The 14625-nt window shown below is 50.3% G+C and overlaps 6 protein-coding genes across 6 annotated transcripts; 5 read left to right on the forward strand and 1 right to left on the reverse strand.

Moving 5' to 3' along the window:
* Positions 1-631: 631 nt before the first annotated feature.
* Positions 632-2589, forward strand: F9C07_2920 (putative MFS allantoate transporter; the record flags this gene model as incomplete). The annotated part of the gene is made up of 6 exons (XM_071511034.1): positions 632-880; positions 927-1037; positions 1166-1265; positions 1317-1383; positions 1437-1900; positions 2003-2589. 6 exons carry the CDS (start codon positions 632-634, stop codon positions 2587-2589), a joined length of 1578 nt encoding a protein of 525 aa, XP_071363780.1.
* A 413-nt stretch (positions 2590-3002) lies between these two features.
* F9C07_2919 (L-alanine-DL-glutamate epimerase) lies at positions 3003-4274 on the forward strand (the record flags this gene model as incomplete). The annotated part of the gene is made up of 3 exons (XM_041289681.1): positions 3003-3178; positions 3244-3465; positions 3521-4274. The coding sequence occupies 3 exons, from the start codon at positions 3003-3005 to the stop codon at positions 4272-4274; spliced, it is 1152 nt and encodes a 383-aa protein (XP_041142746.1).
* Positions 4275-4536: 262 nt separating this feature from the next.
* F9C07_2918 (putative 2-deoxy-D-gluconate 3-dehydrogenase) lies at positions 4537-5425 on the forward strand (the record flags this gene model as incomplete). The annotated part of the gene is made up of 3 exons (XM_041284710.1): positions 4537-4653; positions 4712-4924; positions 4982-5425. The coding sequence occupies 3 exons, from the start codon at positions 4537-4539 to the stop codon at positions 5423-5425; spliced, it is 774 nt and encodes a 257-aa protein (XP_041142747.1).
* A 249-nt stretch (positions 5426-5674) lies between these two features.
* Positions 5675-6099, forward strand: F9C07_2917 (uncharacterized protein; the record flags this gene model as incomplete). The annotated part of the gene is made up of 2 exons (XM_071511032.1): positions 5675-5780; positions 5936-6099. 2 exons carry the CDS (start codon positions 5675-5677, stop codon positions 6097-6099), a joined length of 270 nt encoding a protein of 89 aa, XP_071363781.1.
* A 515-nt stretch (positions 6100-6614) lies between these two features.
* On the forward strand, positions 6615-8633 carry F9C07_2916 (uncharacterized protein; the record flags this gene model as incomplete). Its single annotated transcript, XM_041284711.1, has 1 exon — positions 6615-8633. The coding sequence occupies one exon, from the start codon at positions 6615-6617 to the stop codon at positions 8631-8633; it is 2019 nt and encodes a 672-aa protein (XP_041142748.1).
* A 618-nt stretch (positions 8634-9251) lies between these two features.
* F9C07_2915 (BTB domain and ankyrin repeat protein) lies at positions 9252-14266 on the reverse strand (the record flags this gene model as incomplete). The annotated part of the gene is made up of 3 exons (XM_041284715.1): positions 9252-10968; positions 11019-11136; positions 11197-14266. The coding sequence occupies 3 exons, from the start codon at positions 14264-14266 to the stop codon at positions 9252-9254; spliced, it is 4905 nt and encodes a 1634-aa protein (XP_041142749.1).
* Positions 14267-14625: the final 359 nt, after the last annotated feature.

The following is a 14625-nucleotide window of genomic DNA, read 5'->3' on the forward strand; positions in this document are numbered from 1 at the left end:
GGTTATAGTATATATGAGTTTCTGGTTATTTTGTTGAGCGTGGAACGGACGTCCTAGATATAGCAAACCGAGATTGTCAAGGAATATATAGTTCGGCACTTAATTACTTTTCTGAAGATCGTAGTTAGGTACAACAACTTCAACATACAACTACACCCAGGCAAGTTTGATATTGACTCAACCATTGTTTTATCCATTTTAAGGTATGACTTGGACATCAGCTCTTCATAGTACCACCAAACGTACACTAAGTCAGCTAAGCTACGTTACATTCCAACAAACCAGAGAAGCATGATAAAAGCATCCACTGCCAGCACGCCAAAACAAACCCCCACGCATTCCTCACGGAATATAGCAGACCAGGGTCGAGAAAAAGGCAACCTACTATGTTAAATTAAGGCTTCCCCACGGCCATAATGCGGAGAACAGCCCACTTCCCCAGGTTCCACCGTCCGAGACACCCCCACGTACTTGGCTCAACGATGGGGACTAAACGTCACTGTCGGTAGATCAGCGTCTACTAGCACTATAGAGCTTTTTAGCAGCAGGTGGGGAAGAATAAAGTCCGATGTCCCTCATACAGACTTGAACTCCGTAGAGGCAACAGATTCGGACACCATAGAACATAGCAATGACTGCAGAGCAGCCAACCCCAGCTCCTCCACAACCAGCTGGCCATGGGATCAAACCCTCGGCGATGCACGTCGAGGCAATCCCTGGACAGCCTGGTAAGATTCAAAATGGCGATACTGCCTTAGCTCTCTTTGAGAATTTCGATGAGCTGCACGAAGATGTCGACCCAGGGGAGCTGAAGCGACTTGTTCGCAAGATTGATTTTATGATTTTGCCCTTTCTGGCTGTTTGCTATGCATTTTACTACGTGAGTCCTTCCTTCATTCTGTTGTGTAAATTTCTAACGGTTTTAGATTGACAAAACTACTCTTTCATACGCGGCCATTTTTGGCATCAATGAAGATCTGGGGCTGTCGGGGGAGCAATACTCGTGGTTATCGAGTGTGTTCTATTTTGGTTTTCTGGTACGATATGCTATTATCCTCTCCATCAACTTTTAGACGCCCATGAAGAACTTAGCTGCAAGGAACCCCGTCGCACCAGCATGTCTCGATGGTCTCCAGATACACAAGCTAACCCCATACTACTATAGGTCTGGGCCTTTCCCACCAACTTCCTGATGCAGAAGTTCCCCGTGGGCAAGTACCTAGGTGCAAACATCTTCCTCTGGGGATTCTTCCTCATGCTCCAAGGTATGTTCCTCCTTTAACACGCCAATACGTGTCCCCTACTAATATCCACAGCGGCCGCAAAGAATTTCGTCCAACTGGCCGTGCTCCGTGTAATCTCCGGCGCCGCAGAAGCATGCAGGTGCATACCAATAACCCCAGACCCACCTTAGAAACAAAGAGCTAACAGCCCAGTGACCCTGCCTTCATGCTCATCACAAGCATGTGGTACACCCGCCGTCAACAGCCCATCCGAATCGGACTCTGGTATACCGCCAACGGCTTCGGTATCGCCCTCGGCGGCCTCCTCGGCTACGGCATCGGACACATCAAAGGCGCCCTCTCCTCCTGGAAATACGAGTTCCTGATTATCGGAGCCCTGTGCTCTCTCTGGGGTATCCTGATAGTCATCTTCCTGCCCGACTCCCCGGTGACAACGCGGTACCTATCACCCCGCGAGAAACGTCTCACTGTTGAACGACTGCGAGAAAACCAGACCGGTGTCGAGAATAAGACACTCAAGCCTGCGCAGATATACGAGGCTTTCCTGGACTGGAAGGTCTGGGTATTCCTCCTCCTGGGATTATCGGGGAATATCCCCAACGGGGGTATTTCGAATTTCGGGACGTTGATTTTGAAGGGATTTGGGTTTTCTACTTGTATGCTGTGCAATGTCTCTAATCCATCTTTTACCTGGTTGAATCCTGCTACTGCTACTGCTACCGATATTAATGCTGACTATATGGGGAAACCAAATACAGTGGTAACAACCCTAATGCAAATCCCCTACGGCGCCTTCATAGCCCTCATGATCCTCTTCAGCATCTGGCTAAACGACCGCCTCCCCCAAAACAACCGCTGCTACGTAACGATCCTCTTCCTCCTCCCCAACCTCGCTGGCTCCTTTGGGCTCTGCTACCTCCCCGAATCAAACAAAGTCGGGCGTCTCATCTGCTACTACCTAACCGGATCCTACAACGCATCTTTCGTACTCATCCTCTCCATCCTCACAGCCAACATCGCCGGCCACACGAAGAAAGTCGTCACGAACGCGATGATCTTCATCGGTGTTTGTGCGGGGAACATCGCCGGCCCGTTCTTCTATAAAGAGGCGCAGGCGCCGCGGTATCCGCTGGGTATATGGTCGATGATTGTGTCCCATTTTGTGGAGATCTTGCTGGTGATTGTGTTGCGGACGGCGCTGGCTTGGGAGAATCGAAGACGGGATCGGTTGCAGGGCATTGGACCTGGTGGGCAGGGCGAGGAGGCGAGGCAGTGGGAGATGGATCGGACGGCGTTTAGTGATTTGACAGATAAGGAGAATTTGAATTTTAGATATGTTTACTAGGTTTAGGGGTGTTTTGGGTTGTTTGGTGGTTGTTTTGGCTTATCCGTTTGCTTTACTGGCTGGTTCTTAGGGCTGGGATTTATGTGTCGGACTTGTTTCCGATAGCTTTGGGGGGTTTTCCGAATCATCTTGTAACGAAGCTGTTATTGAATCGACCAATCTGGGTTCGTCATTTGCCAATAGTGTGTATTGAGGGGAGCATTGAGCTTCCCCGTATTTCTCCACGAATAGAGCTCCGTATGTAGAACGTGGGATGTCAGGGCATGAGAGCTCCTCACTCCCCGGACTTTCTAGCGACCCCCACGCGGGGAAGTATGCAGTATGTACACCATCTAGCCGATTGTATATATATCTCTACAGAAATGACGATACAGTAGTCACAATCATTAATCTATCTCGCAAGGAAACCAGAAATGGCCAAAATCAAGTCAATTGAATACTTCCGTGTTAAGCCTCGCTGGCTTTTCGTCAAGGTCACCGACGAACAGGGCCGATTCGGCTGGGGTGAGGGTACTTTGGAAGGCCATACACAAGCTGTGGAGGGAGCTTTGGATGAGCTCATTGCGAGGCTAGTAGGTTATGAAGCTGAGTATGTCCCATTTTACGTTCAATATTCTGGGTTTGTCCTCGATAGAAGGCGCTAATCTATGACAGTGATATTGAGCATATTTGGCAGACAGCCTGGCGACTGGGTTTCTACCGCGGTGGACCTGTGTTCATGTCTGCACTTTCGGGAATAGATATTGCGCTCTGGGATTTGAAGGGCCGTGTGCTTGGTGTACCAGTTTATCAACTGCTTGGGGGGAAAGTGAGGCAGAAGGTTCAGGTTTATGCGTGGATCGGAGGTGACCGGCCCAGTGATGTGGAAGTCGCAGCGTATGCATTATGTTTCCTCCCGCGCAGACACCGGTGTATACTAAGCTTGTGATAGGAAAGCGCGCATCGCCCAAGGACTCAAGTGTGTCAAGATGAACGCAACGGAAGATGTCAATTGGCTAGATTCACCCTCAGCCGTGGACTCTTGCGTTGAGCGACTAAAGCAGGTCAAGGCATTGGGTCTCGACGCAGGATTGGATTTCCACGGTCGCCTACACAAGCCTATGGCTAAGCAGCTGGCAAAAGCATTGGAGCCATACCGGCCATTGTTCATTGAGGAACCACTACTTTGTGAACACCCCGAAGCGCTCAAGCAACTTTCCGATCTGACAACGATCCCTATTGCATTTGGAGAACGGTTGTATACGCGGTGGGATGCGAAGAGGTTTTTGGAAGACGCTTCTGTGGATGTCTTGCAGCCGGATATTGCGCATGCCGGTGGTATTTCAGAGACGAAGCGGATCGCTACTATGGCTGAGACTTACGATGTGGCAATTGCACCACATTGTCCGTTGGGACCCATCGCGCTGGCGGCGTCGATTCAGGTTGCTTTGTCTACGCCCAATTTTGTTATCCAGGAAATGTCATTGGGAATGCATTATAATGTGGAAGCGGGGGATATTGACTTGAATAGCTATCTAGTGGATAAGTCCGTCTTTGATATTAATGAGGGTTATGTGAAAGCACCATCTGGTGTTGGGTTAGGGATTGAAATTGATGAGGCCATGGTCAGGAGAATCAGTGCTGAGACGGAACCATGGCTTCCAAAGGAGTTTTACGGACCGGACGGTGGCATTCGAGAATGGTGATTTGGTTGTATGTAGCTTGGTAGTATAGTGTTGATAACCTAATGTCTTTCACGCGGAATGTCTATGGGCTGATTCTTCACCACCATACTAGACAAGCTCCACGCGGACAATGCGGGGGCGTGGGGGTTCACATAACTAGAACTGGTAATATGCGAGGGGAAACCGGGCGTGAGAACGATATGCAGCTATAAGTAGTCGGCCTGCCACGCCCAACTTCGGTGGGATACGAGTCGGCAACTGGCGTCCTGCATTATTCACCACAATGGATCTCTTTTCGCTCACAGACAGAACAGCCCTTGTTACGGGTGGAACTAGAGGCATTGGACAGCAGATGGCCATTGCTATGGCCGAAGCTGGTGCGGATATCATTCTGGTTCAGGTAAACAGACATTTGCTCTCAGCAACAAGTCCAGAGATCTGACTCTTCCGGGATACAGAGAGACACTAGCAATCAAGACACGAGGCAAAAGATCGAAGACCTAGGGCGCAAGGCGACGATTTACACGGCCGATCTATCTTCTCGGGAGTCTGTCTCTTCCTTAGTATCGAACGTCTTGAATGATGGGCATGATATCGACATCCTTCTCAACTGCGCGGGGATACAACGGCGACATCCGAGTCATATTTTTCCAGATAATGACTGGGACGAGGTATTATACTCTCCTGTAGCTGAAGAGTTATATGCATATCAACTTTAATGGTGGCAGGTCCTGCAAGTCAATCTTTCCACCATTTTCACCCTCTGCCGAGATATCGGCGCCTATATGCTCACCCGGACCCCGGATTCCTCCGGTCACCGCGGGAATATCATCAACATCGCCTCTCTCGTTTCATTCCAAGGTGGATTGACCGTGCCGGCTTATGCAGCTGCAAAAGGTGGCGTGGCGCAACTGACCAAGGCGTTATCAAATGAATGGGCCGCCAAAGGAATCAACGTTAATGCGATCGCCCCGGGTTATGTAGCTACAGACATGAACACGGCGTTGTTGCAAGACCCAGAGCGGTCGGCAAGTATTTTGGCAAGAATCCCCGCGGGACGATGGGCAACCCCGGAGGATTTCAAGGGAGTGACAATATTCTTGGCGAGTCGAGCGAGTGGATATGTCTCTGGCGAGATTTTGACGGTAGATGGCGGGTGGATGGGGAGGTGATGAGGGTGTGTATTGTACACTGGGGCTGACAATACATAGTGGAATGTTAATCGGAGAGGAATTCCAGATTAAAATATAATGGGTTCAACTTGGTAGAGTAATTGGTTGATCGGAGGTGTTTTTGCTCGAGCTAATCACCAACCATTGTATATTTGCCATCTATATAGCTCGTCGGTACCATGGTAATGTTGTCTTTTAGTGCTGATTAGTCCGGTATACTTCGCAGGCCGAACTTTTAGTCAATGAATCATGGGGTACGGGGCTGGTACCGACTCTTGGCCAGAAGATAACCGTACTGACTGGTCACTAGAGAGTATCTATCAGTTACTAGTATATAGTACGATGTACTACAAAGGTACCTGCCCAGAATTCACGCTGTCTTGTTCTCTTCATGGATTCGATATTGCGTGCTGCAGTGATCTGTATGATGACGTATGAGGATCGGCAAGTGATGGAGGGGAAATTCATGGAATATGCACGGAAGATATCATGCTGTTCTCATACCAGCAGACTGGTCCAATCGGTTCCCCATGAGGTTGGAGGAGATTCTGAGGAAGAAAAAGGATCCAATGAAGACGATGGGAGTGCAGGGACGAGAGATGGTGACTGGATTCAAAGGGAAAATCTACGATCCACCCCAATGCGGTCTAGACTCCCGGATCCGTAACGCGTAACGGTATTACCCAAATCCATTCATTCCTTCTCTCTTTCTTTTCCCTTCAAGAAGAACCTCTCCTTTTCTTAACTCTTTTTCCTTCTGGAACCATATTTCTCTTTCTTTCCTTCTCTTCGTTCATCTAGACTTTTTTGGAGTGAGAAAGAGATTTGAGACCTTCAATTTCAACCCCTCCCCGGCACGCCTCTCTCCCCTCATCCGCTTAATTTCGTCCATCCCTTTCCCTGATATTTTTTACTACTGCACAGTTTGATCCAAACCCTCGGGTGTAACGAACTTCTCACCTCCACCAATTGCCTGGCGCGCTCCCCGCGCTGTCGGGGGATACTATTACTGATACCTAGGCTCACGACGCAAGCAAGCGCTCTTTGATTACTTTCACTTTATTTTCTTTTTCCTTACTTGTCCACCCGGCGAGTTTCTCCGCAAGGCCAACGTGATTGCAACGATCTACCCTCGGCAGCAGCAGCTCGTCGCCCCATTCGTGGTGTGCACACACACAGCCTTACCGCCATGCCGACCTCTAACACTTCGTCGCCTGTCAAGCGCCCGGGTCTGGGTCGTCGCGCAGTCTCCTCACACGCCGTCGTCACGCGATCGACATCCACCCAAAGCGAACTGGCCAACTCCAACACCGCCCACCAACAATCTTCCAAACTCTCTCACCGGCCACATCGTGCCCATGTTGTCGGCGGCGGTCATCGCAACCACCATCGTAATCCGTCTTTTGGCAAAAATCTGAATAAACAGCTACAAAGACACCTTTCTCACACTCAAATCGACTCGGAAAGACCCGCTCGCCATCATCAGCGCAAGAAGTCCGCTCCTGCGACTCCCGCTGCTGTTACACCCGCCACAAGTCCGCGTGGGACGCACCACGTCCGTTGGGATGGAGCCTTGGGCGATAGTCAGCAAACCACCACTTCGATGAAAAAGAACAATTCGAGCCCTGCTCTTCGCCGAAACAGCAGCAGTGTCGTAGGAAAAGTAGGGAAAAAGGCCCTCGTCACCGATCGCCCGCATACTAGCTCGGGCAAGAAGAAAACCGTGGGCTTCGAATTGGCCGATTCCGACGACAACGACGAGGGTGACTGGGAGGATACTACTCAGTCACCGGAGAGTACTAGGCGCAGCTCCGTCGCTCAATCTAAGGACAGTGTGGAGAATACGACGGTATTGGTGGATCCGTTGACATTCGTTAAGCGTTCTTATCCACAATTCCCTCGGTCGACCAGCCTTCCCGAGTCGAGCCTGAATAATTTTGGTCACAACAACCCTTTGCCGGACGACGACAGTGACGACGAACCTGACGAAGACGGTGATACACAACAACCGCTAAAGACCGAAGAGCGGGAAGAAGGTAGCCGCGCTACTGACCACGGTGATATTGCATCCCGCCTGTTGAGTCCTGCACACGCTGCTAAAGCACCGCCCGCCATGTCCTCCATATCGGCCACAGCGAAGCCGGCCACAGTCGATTCATTGTCACGCAATGCTTCTCTGACCAATATAGCTTCCGGTCATGATGGGTTACGCCGACCACCGCTTTCCTCGTCCCAAAATGCACTGGCCAATACCCCAGGCAATCTGACGCAAGCCACATCATCGTCGATCGAAGGAGGCGTATCGAGGTTCATCAAGACTGGTTTCCATGCAACTTCTCGCACCGATTCGGACCCCAACACTCCGTCATCTTTCTTGCCCCATTATCACCCCCAAACACCCCCTTCTCCTGGTCGCGGAGCAAGTTCGAAGAGAGCACGAGCATCCCCTCCCACCCGGCCGCCTGGCGCAGAACCGCACTCCCGCACCCAGCAGAAGCTGTGGCTGCAGCGCACTGCCGCCCTGAACACCTCCCCTCCTGATGGCCATGGCGTCGCAGCGACCGCATCCCCGTCGGCGATGGACCCGACCTTCATGGCCGCAGCGCACGCCCGACCAGGAGCCGGATTTGATGCAGGAAGAGGAATTGTAAATGGAGTGTCACGGGCCGGCCCTGCGTATGACAATGAAGCAAAGCACGTGCGCAAGGCATATGAGAAAACCGCTTTGGAGCTTACAGTGGTCCGACGGTTCCAGTCACCGACCGGGGATAGTTTTCGTCGTTTGGCGTCCCTTGTCAATGATACGAAATCGGGTTCCAGCCACCAGCGCCATTCGTCCCTTGGCAAACCAATTAAGTCGGCGCCCGCCTTGACATTGCTCCAAAATGGCAAACAGCAGTCTCCCAGTCAGAACAGCGCAAGTCCAGAGCCGAAACAACTAATTAGCCGGAAGCGCTCGGATTTGAAAACTTCCGCCTCCCAAACTTATCTTCAAGAACCCGCCGATCTCGCGAATGAACCTACAGATTCCTCACAACGACCTAAATCCCAACATCCTTCTCATCGCGTTCTCTCTACATCCGATGAAGCTGCCCATCCGACTCCCGCCGGGGAAGAGAACCCCGAAGAGCCATCATTTATGGCCAGCGAAGCCGAGTTAATGATTCGTCGTCTGTGGGAAAGCCGCGAGGTAGCCATCGCCGGCTGATGTACAACCACTACGACTACAGCTCTACTTATGTCCTCATGTCTACACTATTGACTTAAGTTTTTTCAACATTGCTTATCCTTTATTTCCCCGCTTTTCTCGATCCAATGGCTCGGGCATATATGGCGTTAACGGTGCATTATGTATAGCGTACGACATCTCATTTCGGGGTTCAATCTTGTGCATGCTCTTTATCTTGATGGACGTCTTGCGTTCAGATTGCCTCTGTTGCTTTTCTTGCTTCCTTTGTTACTTATTATTCCCCGAGCATAGATATCTTCGGTTAATATTGTAATGTACCTACTTTCGAGCATGCCCGCGAATACTATATCTAGGCAGGCCAATTCATGATTCTCAAGGTTTCTCCCAGAGTCAGTATCTTTGATCTAAAACAGAATAAATGTATTCCTGTTCCCATGTTTGTATATATCATAAAATATGAATACACAACATACATATTACAATAAATTCAGTCCCAATCCGCCGTCTATAGTGACAAAGAATCTAAAGAAAAGAAAATCATGGGATAAACAAGACGAGTTGTACACAGGACAACATTGAAACAGAAGGAACAAAAGAATAGAAGAAAAGAAGAAAAGGTATAAGAATAGAAAGACATCAAGTATTCCTATCCCGATCTTTACCTCGTCCACGACCACCACCTCTGCCACCACGACGGGCATTATTCCCACCAGCAGCGGCACCAACATGTACAGTCCGCTGCTGGCGGGGCGTCGAAGCCGAGTTCTTCTGTCCAGGTTGGTCAGGCCCATTGCCCCGAGGTAGTTGTTGAGAAGGAGCTGGTGTAGAGGTAGTATTCCCGCTGCCTTTTCCTCCGCCGCCGCGTCTCTTGCGTTGTTGGCCCTGACCCTGGCCTCCCTTGCCACGGCCGCCGCGGCCGGATCGACCGTCTCTCTCGTTTTCTTTTTGGTCCACGGGGGGCAGGCCTTGGATGCGTCTGCTTTCTTTGTCCCACCATTCTTGGAATTCTTGTTCGGCTTGGATGTCTTGCAGGTTGTGTTTGGCTGTTGCTGCTTCGCGGATTTCGTCTTTTTCTGTTTGTTGTTGCATGAGGATTGTGGCTAAGGAGAGAGAGTTTGGGGAGGGGGAGGTGAAGCTGGTTTGATATGGTTCTGGGCGGGGAATGTGGCGGACTGATTGGATCGCGGGTCGAGGTTGGGGTAGTGGGGTTGCTGGAGGGTTGGGAGATGGCGCTGTTGATGGGCCTGAGATGGAAGGTCTGGAGGGAGTCTGTGTGATTGTGGTAGAGGCCTTGCGGTTCTGGATTTGTACGGGTGGTGTTCCTGGTTTTGATGGCGGTGGTGTCCCGGCGACGGTTTGACGGAGGGTCATGGAAGGCCCCTTCGGGGTTGATTTGACTGAACCGGGGGTTTGATTGTCTTGTCCGCTGGTGGCTCCTAATGGTATCGGTTTGGTGGGTGTAGCCATTTTCCATGGGTTTTGGGGTGGTTCTTTGGCTTTCTTTTGAGCGGCAAGCATCTCTTGCATTTGTTGTTGCTGGATCTTCTTGCGCTCCTTTTGGGACAGCTTTGGGGGGAGATTGTTGCTGTTGTTACTGTTGCTTTCCCGAGGGACGGAAGAGATACCTAAGCTGAGATTCGACACGCGGTTTTCTGAGGCTTCGTCCATGATGTCTTTTAGGTTTTTCTTGGAGCCTGAAACCACTGATGCACTCCATGGTTTCTGAGAGGCGTCCGGTGGAGTAAGAGAACCTTTTTTTTTCCCGTTCAGAGCACTGGCTCGTAGTTCAGTTGGAGACTCTGCAAGCATAGCATCTTGTGGGGAAGCCATCTGGTCATCCAGGTAACTTCGGCCTTCCAATGATCCTCTCTCTGCTAGACTAGAACCCAGAGCTGGTGAGTCGGGGTATGAGCGACTGTCATTGGCATCATTCGGTTTGACCCCACGGACTGCCGCTTTTCCTTTGATCAATTCTCCCGGTGTGAGCAAATTCTCGTCATCCATCTGGAACATTAGGTCGCTGATTGAATGCTTGGGCTTCAATGATGGGCTACGTGACGTAGCAGCTGAAGCCCCCTTAGTAGGAGTCTGTTGCGCTTTTTGTCCCGAAGGCGTGAGTGTCGCTCGAAGCTTTCCTTCATTCGCCTCAATTTGGTTGATATGTGACCGAAGCCTCATGGTATCAATCTTCCTCCGCCGGTCTCTTTCTGCCAAGAATACAAGCTCGGGATACTTTTCAAAGACATATTCTTCGGAGTTGCGTCCTCGTGACACAGGGAAGCTTGAAAGCTGATTCTCGTGGCAAACAGAATCAAGTGCACCCAGCAAGAACTCATCGAGATCTCCCAAGAATCTACAAAGTGTTAGCAGCCAGTAATACTTCGGTTCCGTCCCGACACCTACCTATTCGAGAGTAGATCTTCCAAATTCAGGCAAATATACTCCAACGCAGCATCTTTGAACTCCGACACACAACAAGGCGCAATAGCGTTGAGGAGATGACACACATTACGTGTGGTTACTAGCTTTCGTTAGCAAAACGACATGTACACACATTAAACGGGACTGCCAGTCAACATACCAAACCTGCCAAGCATCTTCTGACAGATTTGACCCAACCGGTCAATCATCAGCTCATTTGCCACAAATGCAACGTCAAGCACTAGGTCGATGAATTCTTCCAGGTCATTCGTTCGGACTTGGTCGAAAAGTTGCTCCTCCGTGTCTGCATACATATACCGAAGTACAAACTCAAAGACATGCCGATCGATGTGCTTTAGATCCACGTGTACATCGTCAGTTGGGTCTATACGGCGGGAGGAAAGCCATCTGCCACCTGAACGTCCGCGAAACAAGGCGTCGAAAAACGGACATCTTTGGCAAATAACTTGGCTATGGACCCTCATTGTGCCATTTTTCAACTCAACAATTACATCACCGCTGTCGAAGAACGTGATATCATTGATCGCACGTTCCATATCTGACTTCAGAGCCTTTGTAGGCTCAATCATTAGCCTGGCAGATCTCTCCAGACTAGGAAGGCCTAGGCATGTGGCAATACGCATCACTTCAGAACGGACCTGACGATACCTGGATGCACTTTCCGGCGTATGCTTGACTAGCTGCCACACCTCGAAAACATTGTCTGTGTAAGAGTAGAAAGCGAGGTTCAAAACAGTCAAGAAGTCAACGCCTTGGAGTTGAAGTTGTGCATATCCTTCACCATCGTACTTTATTATAAGCACGTCGGGAATGGAGAAGGACTGTGCATGCCGTAGATCATGGAACGCCTTTCTCAGAACCGGGCTGCGCCCTGTCAGGATGAACTCGTGCACAGGTATACGTATGTCAGAGGTTGTGGTCATGACCCATACTGTTCCGGGGAAGCGTCCGGTCTGTAACGGTAGGAAGTAAGACTCGACATCTGACTCTGACATGACGGCCTTCTTAATATTGATGATGGGCTCTGGGTCCAACACACCGTCTTGATCCGTGGCAAGAGACCCTACTACAGAGTTGAAAGGTGAGAGTGGTAACATATCCTTCCATAGGGTGCTTTGGTCGACATTGATTTGCTCCCTGGTCACGTCACAGTTCTGTTGTACAGCTGCGAAAGCTCCAAATGCGTTGCTACATACGCTCACAACTCGAGAAAGCCCAGGTACGCGGGCAAATTTGTGGTCCTTTGATGAGCTATCCTTCGCTTTCCCCCGCTTTTCTTTCCTCCAGGCCGATCCAGAAGCCGTGCAAATGATGATCGAGCCATCTTGTCCAACGTCGACGTCTTTGACGGCCATGTGAGCCTTCTTCACAGACCACACTCGAGCCGGTGTAGATAAAGAGTTCCGTGTCTTAGTTGGGTTTGTGGTAGAAGTCGAACTTGGTGGGTTCTCTGTTCGGTTGACTTGTACTGTGAAGACTTCCCCAGAACTGGACAACGCACATATAGTATTTCCACCGGACGTCACCTTAACAATACGATTGATAGAAGTGTCGTACCGGGTAGACATGAAGCTGTTTCTAATGAAACTTGAACTGATGTCCAATGGGAAAGACAGTCTCGAATAGCCGTATTGTGAGAATACCCAAACCTCATGATTCTGGAGAAGAATGGTCGTGGCTTGGTCAATAGCGGACACACTCTGGATGGGTGCACTAAAAAGAGACGCTCCGACACGCCGAGGGGTTGTCTGAGTCTCGAGAGATCGGGCATCGGAGTCGACAAGTCCAAGTTGACCTTCATTCTTGCCAAATGTATAAAGGCCAAAGTTACTGAAAACGACTGAGTGTATAGCAGATGCTGCAGCTCCAAGAATAGTTTCCTTCTTGAACGGATTGAATATCTGTCGTGGGGTCTTCTGCATCGGCACATCGTCTCGGTTGTTAGTTCTTGGAAGACCATAGCCTAATTGACCAAACTTGTTGCTTCCCCAGCTGAATATCTCGCCGTTCTCTGTTATTGCGAGAGTGTGATCCTGGCCAAGGGCAACAGAGATGACCTTCTTGCTAGCCAACCCTCCGGTCTCGATGCAGACAAAGCTGAACCTTGTTGACTCATCACCGGTACCTAAGCGCCCTCCAGGGCCGAAGCCGCACAAGAACAGGTTCGACTCTGGATCGTTAGTGAGAATAGCTGTGTGCAGCTTGGACATGGCAATGTTCTGGATTTTGATAGGTTTGTTCTTGATCAATGCTGGCAAATCTGTAACTCCGCGCACTTGTTGGAAATCTGAACTCCCTTCATCCAACTGCTGCTCTTGGAAATCGGAAAAGAACCGCTGCAAGAGGTGATCTGGACGTCGGAAAGTTATTCTTTCCGGATACTGGCGGTCGTCCTGGTCCCCTACACCAAGATTCAGGTTCTTATTGCTCCCGAACGTAAATACTTCGTCGCCTAGCACATTTGTTCTTGGTTTTAACACTCGCTTTGCAAAATGGCCATCTCCATCGAAGTCGTCAAGTTGCGAGGACGCAATAGAGGCCGTATCTGCATTGTCAAGATCGGCGAGCTTTGAAACATCCGCTGTCGAAGAGACAATACTCTTGATGTCACGAGACGCAATCGTAGCTCCATATACATCAAAAGGGCTGTATCCTTCTCGATCTTTGATTTTAATCAAGGTGCCACTCGCGTTGCTTGTATTTCCCGATTTACTAAAGTCCGTTGCATCGCGCACATCGCGAATCAGTAACGCTTGGGCAATAGCGGCATTCCCCGCATACAAAGCCCGATGTAGCGCTGTCCACCCACTCTCCCAGTCTTGTGCATATATGTCAATGAAAGGCGCCTCGAGTAAAGCAACAGCAAAGTCAGTCGCAGTAGGTTTTGTCGATGAAGCCACAAGGTGGAGTAGCGTTCTGCCAAGTTGATCACGAGCATTCAATTCCTCCCGAGATAATGTCGCTCCACTCCGAGGTGTATTGCTTCGATCCGGGACCGGACTACCTGGCGACGTTCCGCTCAATTTCTTGCTTTTCAAAGAGAGGCCACTGGAGGCTATGATACCCCCAGGGCTTCCGATCTTGAAACTAGACGATCCGGCAGGTCCTGAAGCCCGCTGGCTACCGGAGGTATAGCTGGCAGTTGCCAGAACCCGCCGGAAGCTATCAACGTCATCGCGCAGGAAGAACTCCCAAAGCTTGCTACTCATGTGCCCCAGGTTGTAGTATATCAGAATCTCTTATCAGCCGAGGACCAGAGCGTCGTGTTCACCGCAGAGGGTTCACGGCGCACCGGAAGAGCTCTGCGGGGCGACAAGAGTAGTCTGACAGGTGGAAGAGAAGGAGTCAACAGTCGTCAACGCGTAGTCGTAGTCTCGTATGATAGTCGGAGAATGGTATACACCAACGCGACGGTCGTGATGAAGATAGAGGAGACGATACGAAGGAGTATAGGGACGTGTCGTGAAATGAACGATATGCGGTGGCGATGACAGCTATGAATTATCTCCGAGCCTCGGACGTGAGGGGAAAGGAACTTTCAACGCGATCGGTTCGATTCGCCAACGGG

This window comes from Aspergillus flavus, chromosome 2 (assembly GCF_009017415.1).
Source record: "Aspergillus flavus chromosome 2, complete sequence".
In the NCBI taxonomy this organism is placed as follows: Eukaryota; Fungi; Ascomycota; class Eurotiomycetes; order Eurotiales; family Aspergillaceae; genus Aspergillus; species Aspergillus flavus.